The sequence below is a fragment of the Pongo abelii genome, chromosome 4 (genome assembly GCF_028885655.2).
Source record: "Pongo abelii isolate AG06213 chromosome 4, NHGRI_mPonAbe1-v2.0_pri, whole genome shotgun sequence".
NCBI lineage: Eukaryota > Metazoa > Chordata > Mammalia > Primates > Hominidae > Pongo > Pongo abelii.
In genome coordinates, this window is record NC_071989.2 from 74389861 (window position 1) to 74410462 (window position 20602).

At 34.9% G+C, this 20602-nt stretch overlaps 1 protein-coding gene across 13 annotated transcripts in view; it reads right to left on the reverse strand.

The window, feature by feature from the left end:
- ADAMTS6 (ADAM metallopeptidase with thrombospondin type 1 motif 6) overlaps positions 1–20602 on the reverse strand; it is a 331685-nt gene that overhangs the window by 64485 nt on the left and 246598 nt on the right. For all 13 annotated transcript variants that reach the window (XR_010139960.1, XR_010139961.1, XR_010139962.1 and 10 more), the window contains 3 exons: positions 7418–7551; positions 6254–6377; positions 5649–5729 (listed from right to left, as the gene is read on the reverse strand). Coding sequence is in view for 10 of the 13 variants with exons in the window: in XM_024247310.3 (XP_024103078.2) it covers positions 5649–5729; positions 6254–6377; positions 7418–7551 (339 nt within the window). In the remaining 3 variants the exon portion in view is untranslated. The remainder of the gene's footprint in view (positions 1–5648; positions 5730–6253; positions 6378–7417; positions 7552–20602) is intronic.

Below are 20602 nucleotides of genomic sequence, written 5' to 3' on the forward strand. Positions count from 1 at the left end.
GATAATGGTAAATATGTGGGTAAACACAAAATAATTTTGCTTGTTTTAAAATTTTTAAAAAGGATAATTGGCTCTTTGAAACAAAAATAATAACCATATATTGTGGGATTTATAACATATAAAGAAGTAGAAAGTATTAAAAAAAACAGCACAAAGAATGGAATGGGACAATGGAAGTAAACTGTTGTAAGGGTCTTACATTATACATAAAATGGTGCAATATTATTTGGAAATGTATTATGATAACTTAAACATGCATTTTGTAAATCCTAAAGCAACCACTAATTAAACAGAGCAAAGAGGTATAGCTAATAAGCTATTTATTAGAGATTAAGTGGAATACAATAAAACCCATGGTTAATCTAAAAGAAGGCATGAAAGGAGAATTAAAAGGAAAAAAAACACACAGGACAAACAGAAAAACAGCAAGATGATAGGCTTAAACCCAACGATATTGATAATTACATTAAATACAAATGATCTAAACAAGAAGTCACCAAACTTATGACCCACCTCCTGTGTTAGTAGATAAAGTTCTATTGGAACACAGTCACACCCATTTATTACCTATGTCTGCTTTCACACTACAATGGTAGAAGTGAATAGTTGTAACACAGACTATAAGATTTACTGTCTGACCCTTAACAGAGATAGTTGCTGACTCCCAACCCCCCCACCAAACTAAAGATTAGAATTTAAAAATGCAATGATTGTTAGACATAATAAGAAATCAAGATCAAACTACATGTGTTCTACAAGAAACAGATTTTAAAGACAGACGTACCTACATATGAAAAGTGAATAGATAGAAAAAGATTTACCATGCAAACACTGATCAGAAGACAGCTGGGGTAGCTAGATTAGTATCAGATAAAACAGACTTTGGGTCAAAGAATATTTTTAAGAGATGGGTATCTCACTATGTTGCCCAGGCTGATCTCAAACTCCTGAGCTCAATGATTCTCCTGCCTCTGCCTCCCGAGTGGTTGGAATTACAGGCATGTGCCACCATGCCAGACTGGTCATAGAATATTATCAGGAATATAGAGGAACATTTGAAAATCATAAAATGCTCAATATATCAAGAAGATGTAACAATCATAAATGTCTATACACCTAAAACATAGTTTCAAAATAAGTGAAGCAAAAATCTTACAAACTATTGGGTTGGTGCAAAAGTAATCGTGGCTTTTGCCATTAATAACAACAGTAAGCAAATCCACAATTCTAATGGGAGATATCAACATAATTATTTCAGTAATTCTTCAACAAGAAGGCAGCAAATAAGAATATAAAAAATGTGAAAAAACTATCCAACCAAAGGGTAGTTGTGTCCTTTAATTTAATGAACATTAATGGAGTACTAACCCAAAAATAGCAGAATATGCATTCTTCACAAGTGCACATGTGCTAGACTATAAAACAACCTTAACAAAAAAACTAAAATCATATAAGGTGTGTTTTCTGTCCAAAATAGAATTAAACTAGAAATCAGTATCAGAAAAGTATTTGTGAAACACCAAAATATTTGGAAATTAAATAATACCTTCTAAGCCATGAGTCACAAGATAAATAAGCAAATATTTAAACTTCATGAGGAAAATACAATGTATCAAATGTCTGACAAAATTTATAGTAAAAAAATGCTTGTTTTATAGCAGAAAAAAGACTTTTAATCAGTAATTTAAGTTTGTATCTTGAGAAGCTAGAAAAAATAAGAACAAATTAAAACAAAGTGAATAGAAAAAAAAGAATCAAACAGAAGAGTGGGAATCGGCCAGGTGCGGTGGCTCATGCCTGTAATCCCAGTACTTTGGAAGGCCGAGGGGGGTGGATCACGATGTCAGGAGATCGAGACCATCCTGGCTAACACGGTGAAACCTCGTTTCTACTAAAAATACAAAAAAATTAGCCGGGCGTCAAGGCGGGTGCCTGCAGTCCCAGCTACTCGGGAGGCTGAGGCAGGAGAATGGCGTGAACCCGGGAGGCGGAGCTTGCAGTGAGCAGAGATTGCTCCGCTGCACTCCAGCCTGGGCAACAGAGTGAGACTCCGTCTCAAAAAAAAAAAGAAGAGTGGGAATCAATGTAATGCAAAATAGACAAACAATAGAGAAAATCATTTAAACCATAAGCTTGTTCTTTAAAAAGATCAATACAATTAATAAAGCCCTCATTAGGATTATCAAGGTAAAGAGACACAAATTTTCAATATGGAAAATGAAAAGAAGAGCCATTGTTACAGATCCTACAGATATTAAAAAGATAATAAGAAAATATTATGCACAATTTTATGCCAATAAATTTGAAAACTTTGTTATAAAAATTGAATTTTTCATTAAAAATTTTCCACAAAGACCACTCCATTCTAGATAGTTTCACAGTTGAATTCTATCAAGCATTAAGAAACAATTCTCTCCAGACTCTTCCAGAAAACAGAGGAGAAAGGAACACTTCTAAAGCCATTTCATGAAGGCAGGCTTAACCTGATACAAAAACCAGCAAAGAAATCACAAGAAAAAGACTCTAGAAAAATATCTCTCATGAACATAGGTCCAAATATTCTTAATAAAATATTAGCAAATCAATTCCAGCAATATATAAGAGGAATAATAGATCATGAAAAAGTGGTTTATATCCGAAGAATACTAGATGGATTTTACATTTGAAAATCAGTCAATGCATTTACTATATTAACAGGGAAAGGGAGGGCAAAACCCCACCTAATCATGTCAATAGATTCAGACATCTTCAATACCCATTCATGACTAAAACTCTAATAAAAACTAGAAATAGAAGGGAACATCCTCAAACTGACAAAGGGTCATTACATAAATCTTCTAGCTAACATTATATTTAATGGTTAAAAACAACAACAACAAGGAATGATTTACCCTTATGATTGGTTGAAAACAAAAGGCTGCCTAGTCTCCTCATTTATTCAACATTGTACTAAAGGTCATGAACTCTATTATAAGGCAAGAAAAAAGAAATAAAGGGCATAAAGATTGGAAAAATAGAAGTAAAAGAGCCTTTGTTTGAGGATGACATGATACTCTATAGAGAAAATCCAAACGAATTTACAAAACAACTGTTAGAAGTAATATGTGAGTGAACCAGGTCTCAGGACATCAGGGCAATATAAAAAGAAATAAACTATATTATTACATAACAACAAAAAACTGGAAATTAAATTAAAATACAATAGTATTTACAATAGCACCAAAAAGCATGATTAGATTTAACAGAACATGTGTGCAAGACCTATATACTGAAAATGAAACATTGGTGAAAAAATTTTAAAAAGACCTAAATAAATGTAGAGGTAAATCTTTTCATGTATTAAAAAACTCAGTATTTTTAAGATGTCAATTTTCCACAAATTAACCTACAGATTCCATATACTCTCTTTTTGTATAAAAAGACTTGTCTCAATTGACAAGGTCATGCTAATATGTATATAGAAATATAAAGGACCTAGAAAAGCAAAAATAATGTTGAAAAAGAACACATTCAGGGACTAATGCTTCTGGATTTCAAGACCCACTGGGAAGCTCGATTACTCAATACAGTGTGGTGTTGGTTTAAGGACAGAAACCTAGCTCAATGGGTGAGAACAGAAATAGACTCATCCATGTATGCTTAATTGATGTCTCACAAATGTGTCAGGGTAATTCAATGGAAGAAGCGATAGTCTTTTCAACAAATAGTGTTAGAGCAATTGAATATTCATATGAAAAAATGGAACATCAACCCTTACTTTATACCTTATATAAAAATTAACTTAAAATTGACTGTATGTATTTGTTTTTTGATTTTATTTCTGAATTTCATGCATCTTACATTTCTTATAGTTTTAAGTCTTAAGTCATTACTCTAAGTGTTAAATCAGAGGATAGGGTGTTATTCAAGTAAACAAATAATTGATCTTCCCCAAATAGATTTGCCTGGTTTTCTCTCCCCATCATAGGTATCAGTCATAGTATGCACAATACATGTCTTTAATGACTATATTTTATATTTGTATTTTACATTTAATAAATATATTTTATATTTTGTAGACCATATATTTAAACATAAAAATAAAAACTATAACTTCTTACACACTGAAAACTATCTTTGCAATCTTGGAGCAGGTAAAATTTCTAAGATAGGATATGAAAGCACAAACCATTAAAAGATTAATAAATTGAATTTCATCCAAATTAAAAGACACTTCAAAAAATGAAGACGCAAGCAGAAACTAGGAGAAAATATCCATAAAATATATCTGACAAAGACTTATATCCAGAATACATAAAGAACTCATAACTCAAAAAAAGGAAAAAAAAAATTTTTAATGGGTAAAATATTTGTGTAGACACTTCACTAAAAAAAAGTCCATATGGGTAAAATTAAAAAGACTGACAACACCAAGTATTGACAAGGATGTAGAGCAGCTGGAACTCTTCTATATTACTGATAGAAATATAAAATTATACATCCATTTTGGGAAACATTTTCTTACTTTCTTTTTTTTCCAGCTTTGTTGAGGTATAACTCACAAATAAAATATTAAGTTTAAGGTGTGCAATCTGATGATTCAATATACATAAACATTGTGAAATGAATACCACAATCAAGCTAATTTACATATCCATAACTTCCTACAGTTGCCTTTTTTGTATGTGGTGACAATAAGATCTATTCTCTTGACAAATTTCAAGTATACAATACATTTTATTAACTAAAGTATATTAGATATGCAGAACTTATTCCTCTTATAACTGAAAGTTTGTACTATTTGACCAACATCTTCCCATTCCACCTCCTCCCTGCCCACTGGTAAATACCCTTACACTCTGTTTGACTTTTTTAGAATCCACATATAAATGAGATCATGCAGTATTTGCCTTTCTGTGTCTGGCTTATTTAGCTTAGCATGATGTTCTCCAGGTTCATCCATATTGTTGCAAATGAATAGTTTCCTTGTTTTTTTAAGGCTGAATAATATTCTATTGCATATAGATAAAATAAGTTTTTTATCCATTCATCTGTTGACAGATATTTATGTTGTTTCCATATCTTAGCTATTGTGAATAATGCTGCAATGATCATGTGAGTGTAGATATCCCTTTGAGATAGTGATTTATTTATTTATTTATTTTTGAGACGGAGTCTCGCTCAGTCCCCCAGGCTGGAGTGCAGTGGCAGGATCTCCACTCACTGCAAGCTCCGCCTCCTGGGTTCATGCCATTCTCCTGCCTCAGCCTCCCGAGTAGCTGGGACTACAGGTGCCCGCCACCACACCCAGCTAATTTTTCTGTATTTTTATTAGAGACGGGGTTTCACTGTGTTAGCCAAGATGGTCTGGATCTCCTGACCTCGTGATCCGCCCGCCTCGGCCTCCCAAAGTGCTGGGATTACAGGCGTGAGCCACAGCGCCTGGCCCGATTTTTTAAATATATAAAATAACCCAGTGAAGAGTAAGCTATAAATTCTAATTTTTCTCTTTAGCATTGTACATGTGTTCCTATAAAACTTGGAGCTTACTTCATTTTAGCATGAAAGTGATCTACCTCAAAGCAGCATGCCTTTTCCTTCATGATACTGTGCTATTTTTCCTCATTTACTTTTAAAATCCAGCAAACTAACATACCAGTCTAACATACCAATATAGTTCTTTGACATGGCAACTTCTCTGACTTCAATGTGAACCGAGCCTCTTGGTATCTGCACCACTTCCATGTAGCCTGGAACACAGAAGATAGCCAGTATTAAGTAGCCTTGGTCAGGAAACGAGTATTTGGTAACCATTCAATACTAATAGTTGCCTTATTATTCCATTCTTTCTTTGACTTTGCATTTTATGAATTATGAAATATGGGCAAATTACCCTTTGGGTTCATGAATACATTTTAGAGAAACAGTATTTAACAGTCTTTTTCTCTAAAATTATCTCAAGATGTTTTAAAAGCCTCAACACGTATAATAATGGTTCCTTTTCTTCCTCAGCACATGCCCCTCATATCAATGCTCTGTGAGAATGTACACCTTAAAGAAACATGGCTAAATGAAGTTAAGTAGAGAGAGAGAATATTTCCTTAAAATGTCTTACATGAAGCCACATTTAACACTAAAACGACTGAAAGCAATTTGGGGAAGAAAACATTGTCTGCCTAAATAAAGAAATCCGAAAAACGGGGAGGCGAAACAAGGGTTTTGGCTCCTCCAAGTACACCAGAGGTGTGAGGAAGAGTTCTCTCTACATACTCACCTCCCCTGGGCAGTGAATCATTGAAGAACCCTTCAATGGCATCACATGTGCTTCCGTCCCCTCCACAGACTCGACATCTATCTTCTCTAGCATCAGATCCCAAAATATTATCACAACCTACGTGCTGAAAACAGAGAGGAATATTCAGTGTGTCAAGAGAGAAATTCTTGGAATCATAACTAATGAAATACATATAACTTATTTATTTGCTTGTTTTTCCAGTAAAGAAAAGAAAAGTAAGGTAATCCGTGAATAAAAACCATACTTGGGTCTTTGTTATTTGAAAAACCTGAATACTACCACAAAAATAACTTTTTCTTCAAGAAAATAAACTACCGCTTGCCCACAGATACATAAACACACACAAATATCATACACAAACTGAATCATCAGATATATTTGTAGACAAGTAGCCAGAAGGATAGAAACTTTTCCAAGAAATTATGAGACTAAGTAAAATGGTGCTTTTTATCTTGTCTTTCTCAGTTTGAAGCACTTAATTTGTCCTTCTCTTTAAAGTAAAACAAAACCAGACAAGTAAAAAAATTTACGAAAATAGTGGTTTTTGTGGCTTTTCTTATTATGTTATAATCATACACAGGTCTAGGAAAATAGCATGGATTTGCTCCTACAATTCCCAACTAGTCTGACTAGTTCTCTAAAGCAAATGCTTTAATAAGATAAAGACTAACTCTACAGTGAAAACCATTGTAAATCCTTCAAAAGGAGATAAAGTAGGAGGAGCACGGCTGTTTCACACTTTGAGGAAAATTTATGCTATCAAATGTATCAAATAATCTTCCAAAAAGAACATATGGTAGGCGTATGAATAAGAGCTGAATCCTCATTCTCTCTCTTTTTCTATCATCTTGTTTGTAAACAGAACAGAAGAATAACGGAAATTAAAATCCAAAATATTTTCATACTTCTGGCAATCACTGTAAAAATAACTAGAATACCAGAATAAAGCACATTTGTATGGTGCTTGAATATGAATGGGTCATTTTACCTTTACATATTTTATTATTCTTAATGGAAATTGAATTTCTCTAAAATGTGGCCCCCTTTTTTTAAAAAAATTAAACATAGTATTTAAATAGGAGTTAATGAGAAAAAGATAAAAGTCTCAAAAACCTCAACAGAAAGGAGTAAAATCTGAGCAACCTTGCATTCTCCATTGATGCAGATATCCAGTGAATCCGCATTGCACTGCGTCCCATCGATCACCGCAGGAGCACGTTCAGTGTAGAAATTATAACCTTCAGCCAAGCAGTTTAATGCACAAGGTTTTACCCCACCTGGACAAATACAGTAGAAGAGAAATAAGTGGAGTGGTTGTCCTAATGAACAGTGATTCAGTATTATCCACGGCAAATTTATAATTCACGTAGACATCATTCCCTGCTTATATGCCTGATTGTGTAGGTTTCTTTCCTCCTTTTCTAAAATTTCACCTTTATTTTAATTGGTTGTGCAACTTAAAGGGGGACTTGCTCAGCAGTTTTCAGGTTTAAAAGTTTCAGGTATTTCCATTATTTATTTATAACATAATTATATATTTATAATGTATTTTGTATTTCTATATTCCATTATATATTTACAATTTAGGTAAAAAGGGATCATAGTGAAGGTAATTGAATGTTTTTAAAAAAATAAATGAAAGAAAAACAATTTTTTTTTTGAGATGGAGTCTTGCTCTGTCACCCAGGCCGGAGTGCAATGGCGCCATCTCGGCTCACTGCAACCTCTGCCTCCTGGGTTCAAGAGATTCTCCTGCCTCAGCCTCCGGAGTAGCTGGGATTACAGGCACCTGCCACTATGCCCGTCTAATTTTTGTATTTTTAGTAGAGACAGGGTTTCACCATGTTAGTCAGGCTGGCCTTGAACTCCTGACCTCAGGTGATCCACCTGCTTTGGCCTCCCAAAGTGCTGGGATTACAGGCGTGAGCCACTGTGCCTGGCCAAGAAAAACAATTTTTTAAAAAGACCTAAGAAAATAAACTTCAAGGATGCTTGAAAAAATAACCTTGTCTAACAAATAGAAGTTTCTGCTACATATGTTACTGAAGCTGATACAAAAACTCTGCCACATCAAGCAAGGATATGGTAGTTATAAAATAAAACTAAATTTGTACCTGCCTTAAGCATATCATAGTCTGTGAACTTGGCTTTAGCATGGATATAAATTTTTATGAGCTTAGCAAATCAAAACTAAAATTAATTATAGCTTTAAATTTGATTAATTCTTATGAAATTAATCAAAGATAAATATAAAATATAATTAATCAAAGATAAAATATAAAATATTTGAATAATTAAAACATCAATTTTGTTTGTGAATAAATACATACAGCAACTTGAGCATTTTCATTTTGTCATTGAAATTTGTGTTTTTTAAGGCTGAAGTTAAAAACAGGCTTAGGTAACTGCAATTTTAAAAAACAGAGTACATATCATAACTATCGTATATTGGAAAAATAGCAATAAATGTGGACTTATTGTATTAAAAGCAGCACAAGATAAAGCTACTATTTGTAAGTATGTAATTATTGACTAAAATCATGACTTAAAATATTTTCTTTTGTAATTCTATTTCATCACTTTGACCATATCTAATTATGCTGCTAAAATTTCTCTTTGAAATAAAGAGGACTACTTCTAATAAAGGAAATAAAGCAGAAAGATGAAATGACATGCCTACATCGCAGTGAAGTTCTTAGAAATCATGTTTCTGCAGGTTGACGGTAAGCAAAGAAAAAGAAAATAGACTGGGTGGTAGAGTCAATGATAAATTAGAGAGAGCACATTCTAGTACAGGAGATCACTGCTACAGTTGAATGCTGTTCTGCAAGAAGATAGTCCAATATTGTCAGTCTGTTTTTTCAAGAGAAGATAAAAACTTAAGTTTTTTTTCCATCTAAACTCTTCTTGTTTTTAAATGTATCAACTGATTCAAAGTTTTGTTAAAAAAATATTGTGGGAGGCTAAAATATGTATGTAGGTAAAAACTGGTCCCTAAATTGCCAACTTACAACCTCTGGCCTGAGTCTATGTTTTCTTCCATTTTCAATGTTTCTAGGCTATAGAGCTTCTATCTAACTTATAATGTGATTTTTAGCGTTAGGTTAATGATTAATTTTGCCATACTGAGTATAGAAATAACAAGTAATAAATAAAATAATTTCTTCCCAATCTGATAATAAAACTACTTGTATTTATTTTTATATGATTCTCATGAATTAAATTACCCTAAATGTCCATGAATCTTACTGGAAATTTTTTCATTGTTACCCAATACAGTTCTTCTCTCATTTTTTTATTGTAATGCTTTGGAATTTAATATAGCATTTTATGCATTAGGCTTTAAAAAGAGAAGCTGAGTCTTCCGTTTATTCAATTTTAACATTAATTATGTAACATAATATTTGATAGGCAGGACATATAAATACTATGGTTATATTCCTTAGCCCACAATACTATGTGATGAAAACGGGAATAAGTTTCTTATTTACTGCTGAAGATGTGTTCAGCTTCTTCTGATACAATGAGCTTTCAGAAAAGGTACCACTACAGTGACATCAGCAAGATGGTGGAAGAGGAGCTTTCTACTATCATCTCCCTGCAGAAGGATCAATTTTGACAGCTACTTATAGACAAGTGTACCTTTATGGGACTCCAGCAGAAAAGTTCCAGCACGCCAGTGGAGAAAGAAAAAAATCCCCAAACAGACAAATTGAAGAGGTTTAAGACCAGTTTCATTTCACCTGTATCACACCTCCCTCAAGGCAGCACAGCTCAGTAAAAAGAGAGACTCCTTGCCACCCTCCCCCACCTGTGATTCTCCCACAGGGGAAAGTGAGAGTATAGAGAGTAAGCACCAAGCTTCCCTAGCTGTGTGGGATGCTGCCCAAGAGTCCTACTGTTTTCTTGCCTCATCCAGAATACTGAGGTGATCAGCATGGCTGAGTGGTTGGAAGAGGCTGGGAGCAGAGAAGAGAGGCCATAGGCCCAAGTACCACTCCATGGACTCTGTTGGGAAGCCAACTCATGAGCCATTTGAGATGTTTTGCCTATGGGCCACCTCACAACTAGTCAACAGTTGCCTCAAAAACTCTGCATGCCCCATCCTCCCCCAACTGCTGTAGGCCAGCAGCCCAAGCATGCTCCCATGGACTGAAAGTAAGCATTTTATGCAGACAGTCAACACAACTTTGCAGGATTGGGAGAAGTCATACAACTTGAGCATTTAGGGAACCACCCTAGAAAAAACAAACAGGAGGCTCTCAGCACCTGGTCCAGCTTTGTGGAATCCAGAGAGGGATACATTCTTAAGAATTCCTCCCCAAGAGAGAATAGGAGGTGTGGAGTAGGCACATCCATAGAAAAGGTCTGAGAGAGCCTCAGAATCTTTAACCTGGCTGTTTGGTGAAGACATTTTTCTCTGGAAGCCAGTTAGTAAAGACTGCATTCTCCAAATGCAAAGACAGCAACACAATACTTCAAGGAACCAGAAGAAAAATCAAGAAAACATGATACCACCAAAGAAACATGGTAATATTCCAATAACCAACCCCAAAGACATGGAGATCTATGAATGGCATGAAAAAGAATTCAAAATAATTGTTTTAAGGAAGCTGAGGGAGCTATAAGAGAACACAGACAACTTAATGAAATCAGAAAAACAATACATGAACAAAGTGAGAAGTTCAATAAAGAGATAGAAATCAATAATAAAAACAGATTCTGGAGGTAAAGAAAACAATGAATAAAATGAAAAATGTAACAGAGAGCATCAACAGTAGACTTGATCCAGCAGAAGAAAGAATCTATGAACTTGAAGAGGGGTCATTTAAAAACTTCCAGTCAGAGGAAAAAGAATAAAAAGGATTTATGGGACATCACCAAGATAACTACATTTTCACATTATAGGAATCTTAGATGGAAAAGAAAGTGGAATAGGCTTATTTAAAGAAATAATGGCTGAGAAATTCCCAAATCTAGAGAGCAACATGCACATTCAAATACATGAAGCTCAAAGATCTCTAATAAGGCTGAACCCAATGAAGACTTCACACACATTATAATTAAACTGTCAAAAATCAAAGACAAAGAATTTTGAAGGCAAGAGAAAAAGATTCAAAACATACAAGGGAACTCCATAGGTCTATCAGCAGATTTCTCAGCAGAATCCCTGCAGGCCAGAAGAGGCTGACAGCTACACTAATTTGTGAATGGACTATGATATAAAAAGATGTAGACTGTAACATGAAAAATATAAAATAGAAGAGTAAAAGTGTCAAATTTTTGTATATGATTGAAGGTAAGTTGCTAACAGCTTAAAACAGACTATTATAACTACAGATTTTTATATAAGCCTCATGGTAATCACAAAGCAAAATACCTATAGCAGATATATATATATATATGAAATCAAAGCATACTACTACAGAAAATCATCAAATTATAAAGGAAGACAGCAAAGAAAAAGGAACAAAAAAAGTCTACAAAACAGCCAAAAACAATTGACAAGATATAACTAGTAAGTAATTATTGAAAAATAATTACTTTAATCTACCAAGCAAATGGAAAACAAAAAAAGGCAAGGGTTGCAATCCTAGTCTCTGATAAAACAGACTTTAAACCAACAAAGATCAAAAGAGACAAAGAAGGCCATTACATAATGGTAAAGGGATCAATTCAACAAGAAGAGCTAACTATCCTAAATATATATGCACCCAATACAGGAGCACCCAGATTCATAAAGCAAGTCCTGAGTGACCTACAAAGAGACTTAGACTCCCACACAATAATAATGGGAGACTTTAACACCCTACTGTCAACATTAGACGATCAACAAGACAGAAAGTTAACAAGGATACCCAGGAATTGAACTCAGCTCTGCACCAAGCGGGCCTAATAGACATCTACAGAACTCTCCACCCCAAATCAACAGAATATACATTTTTTTCAGCACCACACCACACCTATTCCAAAATTGACCACATACTTGGAAGTAAAACTCTCCTCAGCAAATGTAAAAGAACAGAAATTATAACAAACTGTCTCTCAGACCACAGTGCAATCAAACTAGAACTCAGGATTAAGAAACTCACTCAAAACTGCACAACTACATGGAAACTGAACAACTTGCTCCTGAATGACTACTGGGTACATGACGAAATGAAGGCAGAAATAAAGATGTCCTTTGAAACCAACGAGAACCAAGACACAACGTACCAGAATCTCTGGGACACATTCAAAGCAGTGTGTAGAGGGAAATTTATAGCACTAAATGCCCACAAGAGAAAGCAGGAAAGATCCAAAATTGACACCCTAACATCACAATTAGAAGAACTAGAAAAGCAAGAGCAAACACATTCAAAAGCTAGCAGAAGGCAAGAAATAACTAAAATCAGAGCAGAACTGAAGGAAATAGAGACCAAAAAAACCCTTCAAAAAATCAATGAATCCAGGGGCTGTTTTTCTGAAAGGATCAACAAAATTGATAGACCGCTAGCAAGACTAATAAAGAAAAAAAGAGAGAAGAATCAAATAGACACAATAAAAAATGATAAAGGGGATATCAGCACTGATCCCACAGAAATACAAACTACCATCAGAGAATACTACAAACACCTCTATGCAAATAAACTAGAAAATCTAGAAGAAATGGATAAATTCCTTGACACATACACTCTCCCAAGACTAAACCAGGAAGAAGTTGAATCTCTGAATAGACCAATAACAGGAGCTGAAATTGTGGCAATAATCAATAGCTTACCAACCAAAAAGAGTCCAGGACCAGATGGATTCACAGCCGAATTCTACCAGAGGTATAAGGAGGAACTGGTACCATTCCTTCTGAAATTATTCCAATCAATAGAAAAAGAGGGAATCCTCCCTAACTCATTTTATGAGGCCAGCATCATCCTGATACCAAAGCCGGGCAGAGACACAACCAAAAAAGAGAATTTTAGACCAATATCCTTGATGAACATTGATGCAAAAATCCTCAATAAAATACTGGCAAACCGAATCCAGCAGCACATCAAAAAGCTTATCCACCATGATCAAGTGAGCTTCATCCCTGGGATGCAAGGCTGGTTCAATATACGCAAATCAATAAATGTAATCCAGCATATAAACAGAACCAAAGACAAAAACCACATGATTATCTCAATAGATGCAGAAAAGGCCTTTGACAAAATTCAACAACTCTTCATGCTAAAAACTCTCAATAAATTAGGTATCAATGGGACGTATCTCAAAATAATAAGAGCTATCTGTGACAAACCCACAGCCAATATCATACTGAATGGGCAAAAACTGGAAGCCTTCCCTTTGAAAACTGGCACAAGACAGGGATGCCCTCTCTCACCACTCCTATTCAACATAATGTTGGAAGTTCTGGCCAGGGCAATTAGGCAGGAGAAGGAAATAAAGGGTATTCAATTAGGAAAAGAGGAAGTCAAATTGTCCCTGTTTGCAGACAACATGATTGTATATCTAGAAAACCCCACTGTCTCAGCCTAAAATCTCCTTAAGCTGATAAGCAACTTCAGCAAAGTCTCAGGATACAAAATCCGTGTACAAAAATCACAAGCATTCTTATACACCAATAAAAGACAAACAGAGAGCCAAATCATGAGTGAACTCCCATTCACAATTGCTTCAAAGAGAATAAAGTACTTAGGAATCCAACTTACAAGGGACGTGAAGGACCTCTTCAAGGAGAACTACAAACCACTGCTCACTGAAATAAAAGAGGATACAAACAAATAGAACAACATTCCATGCTCATGGGTAGGAAGAATCAATATCGTGAAAATGGCCATACTGCCCAAGGTAATTTATAGATTCAATGCCATCCCCATCAAGCTACCAATGACTTTCTTCACAGAATTGGAAAAAACTACCTTAAAGTTCATATGGAACCAAAAAAGAGCCCGCATCGCCAAGTCAATCCTAAGCCAAAAGAACAAAGCTGGAGGCATCACGCTACCTGACTTCAAACTATACTACAAGGCTACAGTAACCAAAATAGCAGGTACTGGTACCAAAACAGAGATATAGATCAATGGAACAGAACAGAGCCCTCGGAAATAACGCCGCATATCTACAACTATCTGATCTTTGACAAACCTGACAAAAACAAGAAATGGGGAAAGGATTCCCTATTTAATAAATGGTGCTGGGAAAACTGGCTAGCCATATGTAGAAAGCTGAAACTGGATCCCTTCCTTACACCTTATACAAAAATCAATTCAAGATGGATTAAAGACTTAAACGTTAGACCTAAAACCATAAAAACCCTAGAAGAAAACCTAGGCATTACCATTCACGACATAGGCATGGGCAAGGACTTCATGTCTAAAACACCAAAAGCAATGGCAACAAAAGCCAGAATTGACAAATGGGATCTAATTAAACTCAAGAGCTTTTGCACAGCAAAAGAAACTACCATCAGAGTGAACAGGCAACCTACAAAATGAGAGAAAATTTTCGCAACCTCCTCATCTGACAAAGGGCTAATATCCGGAATCTACAATGAACTCAAACAAATTTACAAGAAAAAAACAAACAACCCCATCAAAAAGTGGGCAAAGGATATGAACAGACACTTCTCAAAAGAAGACATTTATGCAGCCAAAAGACACGTGAAAAAATGCTCACCATCACTGGCCATCAGAGAAATGCAAATCAAAACCACAGTGAGATACCATCTCACACCAGTTAGAATGGCGATCATTAAAAAGTCAGGAAACAACAGGTGCTGGAGAGGATGTGGAGAAATAGGAACACTTTTACACTGTTGGTGGGACTGTAAACTAGTTCAACCCTTGTGGAAGTCAGTGTGGCAATTCCTCAGGGATCTAGAACTAGAAATACCATTTGACCCAGCCATCCCATTACTGGGTATATACCCAAAGGACTATAAATCATGCTGCTATAAAGACACATGCACACGTATGTTTATTGTGGCACTATTCACAATAGCAAAGACTTGGAACCAACCCAAATGTCCAACAATGATAGACTGGATTAAGCAAATGTGGCACATATACACCATGGAATACTATGCAGCCATAAAAAATGATGAGTTCATGTCCTTTGTAGGGACATGGATGAAATTGGAAATCATCATTCTCAGTAAACTATCGCGAGGACAAAAAACCAAACACCGCACGTTCTCACTCATAGGTGGGAATTGAACAATGAGAACACATGGACACAGGAAGGGGAACATCACACTCTGGGGACTGATGTGGGGTGGGGGGAGGGGGGAGGGATAGCATTAGGAGATATACCTAATGCTAAATGGCGAGTTAATGGGTGCAGCACACCAGCATGGCACATGTATACATATATAACTAACCTGCACATTGTGCACATGTACCCTAAAACTTAAAGTATAATAATAATAAAAAAAAATAATAATTACTTTAAATGTAAATGGATTAAATTCTACAATGAAAAACAAAATGAATGGGTTTTTTTTAAAAAAAACAAGACAACTCCATATTGCCTACAAGTGACTTACTTCAGATTTAATAACACACATAGTCTAAAAGTTAAGTGATGGGAAAATATATTCTATGGAAACAGAAACCAAAAGAGAGCTGGGAGAGCTATACTTATATCAGGCAAAATAGGCTATTAGTCAAAAACTGTAATAAGAGACAAAGAAAGTCATTATATAATGATAAAGGAGTCAATTCATGAATTCAGTACAATTTACCATTGTAAATATGCACCCAACATTGGAGTACCTAAATATATAAAGCAATATTAAAATACAATGAGAGAAATAGACAGCAATTCAATAGGAAGATACTTCAGTAGTCTACTTTCAACAATGGATAGATCATCCAGACAGGATACCAATAAGAAAAAGATGCACTTGAATTATACTTTAGAGCAAATAGAATTAATAGACATACAAAAAATTCCATCCAGAAGCATCAAAATATACTGTCTTTTCAAGCCCACACAGAAAATTTTCCAGGATATATATATGTTAGGCCACAAAACAAGTCTTAACACATTTAAGATTGAAATCATATCAAGTATTTTTCTGACCACAGTGGTATAAAACTAGAAATCAGTTAAAAAAAGAAAACTGGAAAATTCACAAATATGTGGAAATTAAAGAACATGCTCCTGAACAATCAATGGGCCAAAGAAGAAATAAAAAAGTAAATCTAAAAGTATCTTATGACCTGGGGCTGGGTGCAGTGGTTTACACCTGTAATCCCACCACTTTGGGAGGCCGAGGTAGGTGGATCACTTGAGGTCAGGAGTTTGAGACCAGCCAGGCCAACATGTTGAAACCTAGTCTCTACTAAAACTACAAAAAGTTAGCTGGTCATGGTGGTACACGTCTGTAATCCCAGCTACTCGGGAGGCTGAGGCAGGAGAATCACTTGACCCTGGGAAGTGGAGGTTGCAGTCAGCCAGGATTGCACCACTGCCCTGCAGCCTGGATGACTAAATGAGATTCTGTCTGAAAAACAAACAAACAAACAAACAACAACAACAAAACAAACAAACAAAAAATCTTATGACAAGTAAAAATAGAAACACAACATTCCAAAACTTATGAGATGCTGCAGATGCACTTCAAGGAAAAAGGATTATAGCAATAAATGTCTAACATGAAAAAAGGAGAAAGATTTCAAACAACTTAACTTTACATCTCAAGGAACTAGAAAAGGAAGAACAACGTAACCCCAAAGTTAGAAGAAGGAAGGAAATAACAAAGCTCAGGGCAGAAATAAATAGAGAAAAGAAAATAAATTGAAAAGATAAACAAAATTGAGTTGATTTTTTTTGAAGATAAACAAAATTGACATACCTTTAGCTATACTAGGAGAGAAAGAGAAAAGCCTCAAATAAAAATCAGAAATGAAAGAGGAGACATTACAACTGACACCACAGAAATGCAAAGGACCATGAGACTACTATGAACACTTATATGTCAACAAGTTAGATAAACTAGAAGAAATGAATAAAGTTCTAGAGACATACAACAAAGACTGAATCACGAACAAATAGAAAATCTGAACAGAGCAATAATAAGAAGAGAGGTTGAAACAGTAAAAAAAAAACCTCTCATCAAATAAAAGTGCGATACCTTATACTTCACCAGTGAATTATACCAAACATTTAAAGAAGAATTAATACCAATTTTTCTCACACTTTTTCAAAAACATTGCAGAGAAGGGAATACTCCAAATACATTTTATGAGGGCAGCATTACCCTGATAACAAGCCAGACAAGGATACTAACAGAAAAGAAAATTACAGGCCAATATCCCTGATGAACATGGATGCAAAAGTTTTCAACAAAATACTAGCAAATTAATTAAATGGCAAATTAAAAGGATCATTCACCATGATCAGGCAGGGTTTATCCTGAGGATGCAAGGATGGTTCAACATACACAAATCAGGCAGTGTAATACACCATATTAACAAAATGAAGGACAAAATCCAAATGATCATCTCAATAGATGCGAAAACAGCATCTGACAAAATTCAACATGTTTTCATTATAAAAATTAAGTACAGAAAGAATATACCTCTACACAATAAATGTCCCATATGACAAGTCCATAGCTAACATCATACTCAGTGATGAAAGGCTGACATTTTTTCCTCTAAAATCAGGAACAAGCTAACGATGCCCATTCTCACTACTTCTATTCAACATAGTACTGAAGTCCTAGTCACAGCAAGTAAGCAAGAAAAAGAAATAAAAGGCATGCAAGATGGAATGGAAGAAGAAAAATTGTCTCTGTTTGCTGACAACATATTCTTATACATAGAAGACCCTAAAGGCTCCACCAAAAAACTGTTAAAACTAATAAAAAATTCAGTAAATACAGATACAAAAATCAACATACAAAAATCAGTCCATTTCTATACACTAACAATGAATCACATAAGATAGAAATTAAGAAAACAATCTTATTTACCATAGCATAAAAATACTTAGGTATAACACTGATGAAAAAAACTGAAGAAGACACAAATAATGGAAAGATGTCATGTGTTCATGGATTGGAAAGATCAATATTGTCAAAATGTCCATACTTCCCAAAGTGATCTATGGATTCGATGCAATCTCTATGAAAATTCCAATGATACTTTTCACAAAAATAGAAAAAACAATCCTAAAATTCGTATGAAACTAAAAAGGACTCCAGATAGCCACAGCAATCTTGAGCAAGAACAACAAAGCTAGAGGCATCACACTTCCTGATTTTGAACTATATAACCTGTAGCAATCAGAACAGTATAGTACTTTATTAAAACAGATAAGTAGAGCAATGGAACAAATATTAAGCCTGAAAATAAGCCCATGCATATACAGTCAACTAATCTTTGACAAAGGTAGCAAGAAAATAGAGTGAGGAGAGGATAGTCTCTTCAATAGGTGGTGCTGGGGAAAATAGACGTTCACATGCAAAAAAAAAAAAAAAGAAGGAAAAAGAAATTGGATACTTATACACAAAAATCAACTGAAATGGGATTAAAGAATTAAACATAAGACTACTAGAAGAAAATATAAGGGCAAAGCTCCAGCACAATGGTCTTGACAATGATTTTTTGGATATGACACCAAAAGCACAGACAAAAAATGCCAAAATAAACAAGCGGGACTACGTCAAACTAAAAAGTTTCTGCACAGCAAAGGAAACAATCAACAAAATGAAAAGGCAATCCACAGAATAGGAGAAAATACCCAAAACATATAAGGAACTCATACAACTCAATAGTTTAAAAAAAAAATCTAATTAAAAAATAGGCAAAGAATGTGAATAGACTTTTTTTCCCCAAAGAAGAGATACAAATGGCAACAGGTACATGAAAAGGTGTGCAAAATCACTAATCATCAGGGAACTGCAAATAAAAACTACCATGAGATATTACCTCACACATGTTAGGATGGCTATTACAAAAAAGTCACAAGATCACAAGTGTAGGTGAGGATGTGGAGAAAAGAAAACTCATATACATTATTGGTGGGAATGTAAACTGGCTGTGCCATTATGGAAAACAGTACGCAGGCTTCTCCAAAAATTAAAAATGGAATAACCATATGATCCAGCAATCCCACTTCTGGGTATATATCCAAAGGAAATAAAATCACTATCTTGAAGAGACACCTACACTCCCACGTTCATTGAAGCATTATTCACATTAGTCAAGATATAGAAACAACCCAAGTGTCTGTCAGCAGATGAATGGATAAGAAAATTATTTTATATAGACATATATAATGAAATATCATTCCATCTTAAATGAGAAAGAAATAAAGAAATCCTGGGGCACATAATGCTAAGTGAAATAAGCCAGATACAAATACTGTATGATCTCACTTATATGTGGAATCTAAAAAAGTCAAACTCATAGAAACAGAGAGAGCTTATCAGGGATTGGGTGGAAATAGGGAGATGTTGCTCAAAGGGTACCAGCTTTCAGTTATAAGGGGGATCAGTTCTAGAGATCTAATATAGTGTAGTTACGAATAATGTATAGTATACTTTAAATTTGTTAAGAGAGTAGATCTTAGGTATTCACGTCATACACACAGAAAAGGTAAATATGTGAGGTGACGGATACATTAATTAGCTTGATTATGGTAATCATTTCACAGCATATATGTATATCAAAACATTACATTGTACACCTTAACTGTATACAATTTTTGTCAATTATATCTCAGTGAAATGGGGAAAAAAAGGTAAGGCTGTTGTGATGGTTAATACAGAGTGTCAACTTGATTGGATTGAAGGATACAAAGTGTAGATCCTGGGTGTGTCTGTGACGGTGTTGCCAAAGGAGATTAACATTTGAGTCAGTGGCCTGGGAAAGGCAGACCCACCCTTAATCTGGTTGGGCACAATCTAATCAGCTGCTAGCTAGGCTAGAACATAAGCAGGCAGAAAAATGTGAAAAGAGAGACTGGCCTAGCCTCCCAGACTACATCTTTCTCCCATGCTGGATGCTTCCTGCCCTCGAACATTTGACTCCAAGTTCTTCAATTTTGAAACTCAGACTGGCTCTCCTTGCTCCTCAGCCTGTAGATGGCCTATTGTGGGACCTTGTGATCGTTTGAACTAATACTTAATCAACTTCCCTTTATATATATTCCATCAGTTCTGTCCCTCTAGAGAACCCTGACTAATACAGTTGTTAATTTCAGAAAGAATTTAAAATGATTTTCTAAATGAAAGGTCATATTAACCAATTACCTTAAGTTAATGCTTAGTATGAACTTAGGATTAATTCACTATGCATGAAATTATGTAGATGGTAATTATTAAGTCTGTAAATTATTTCA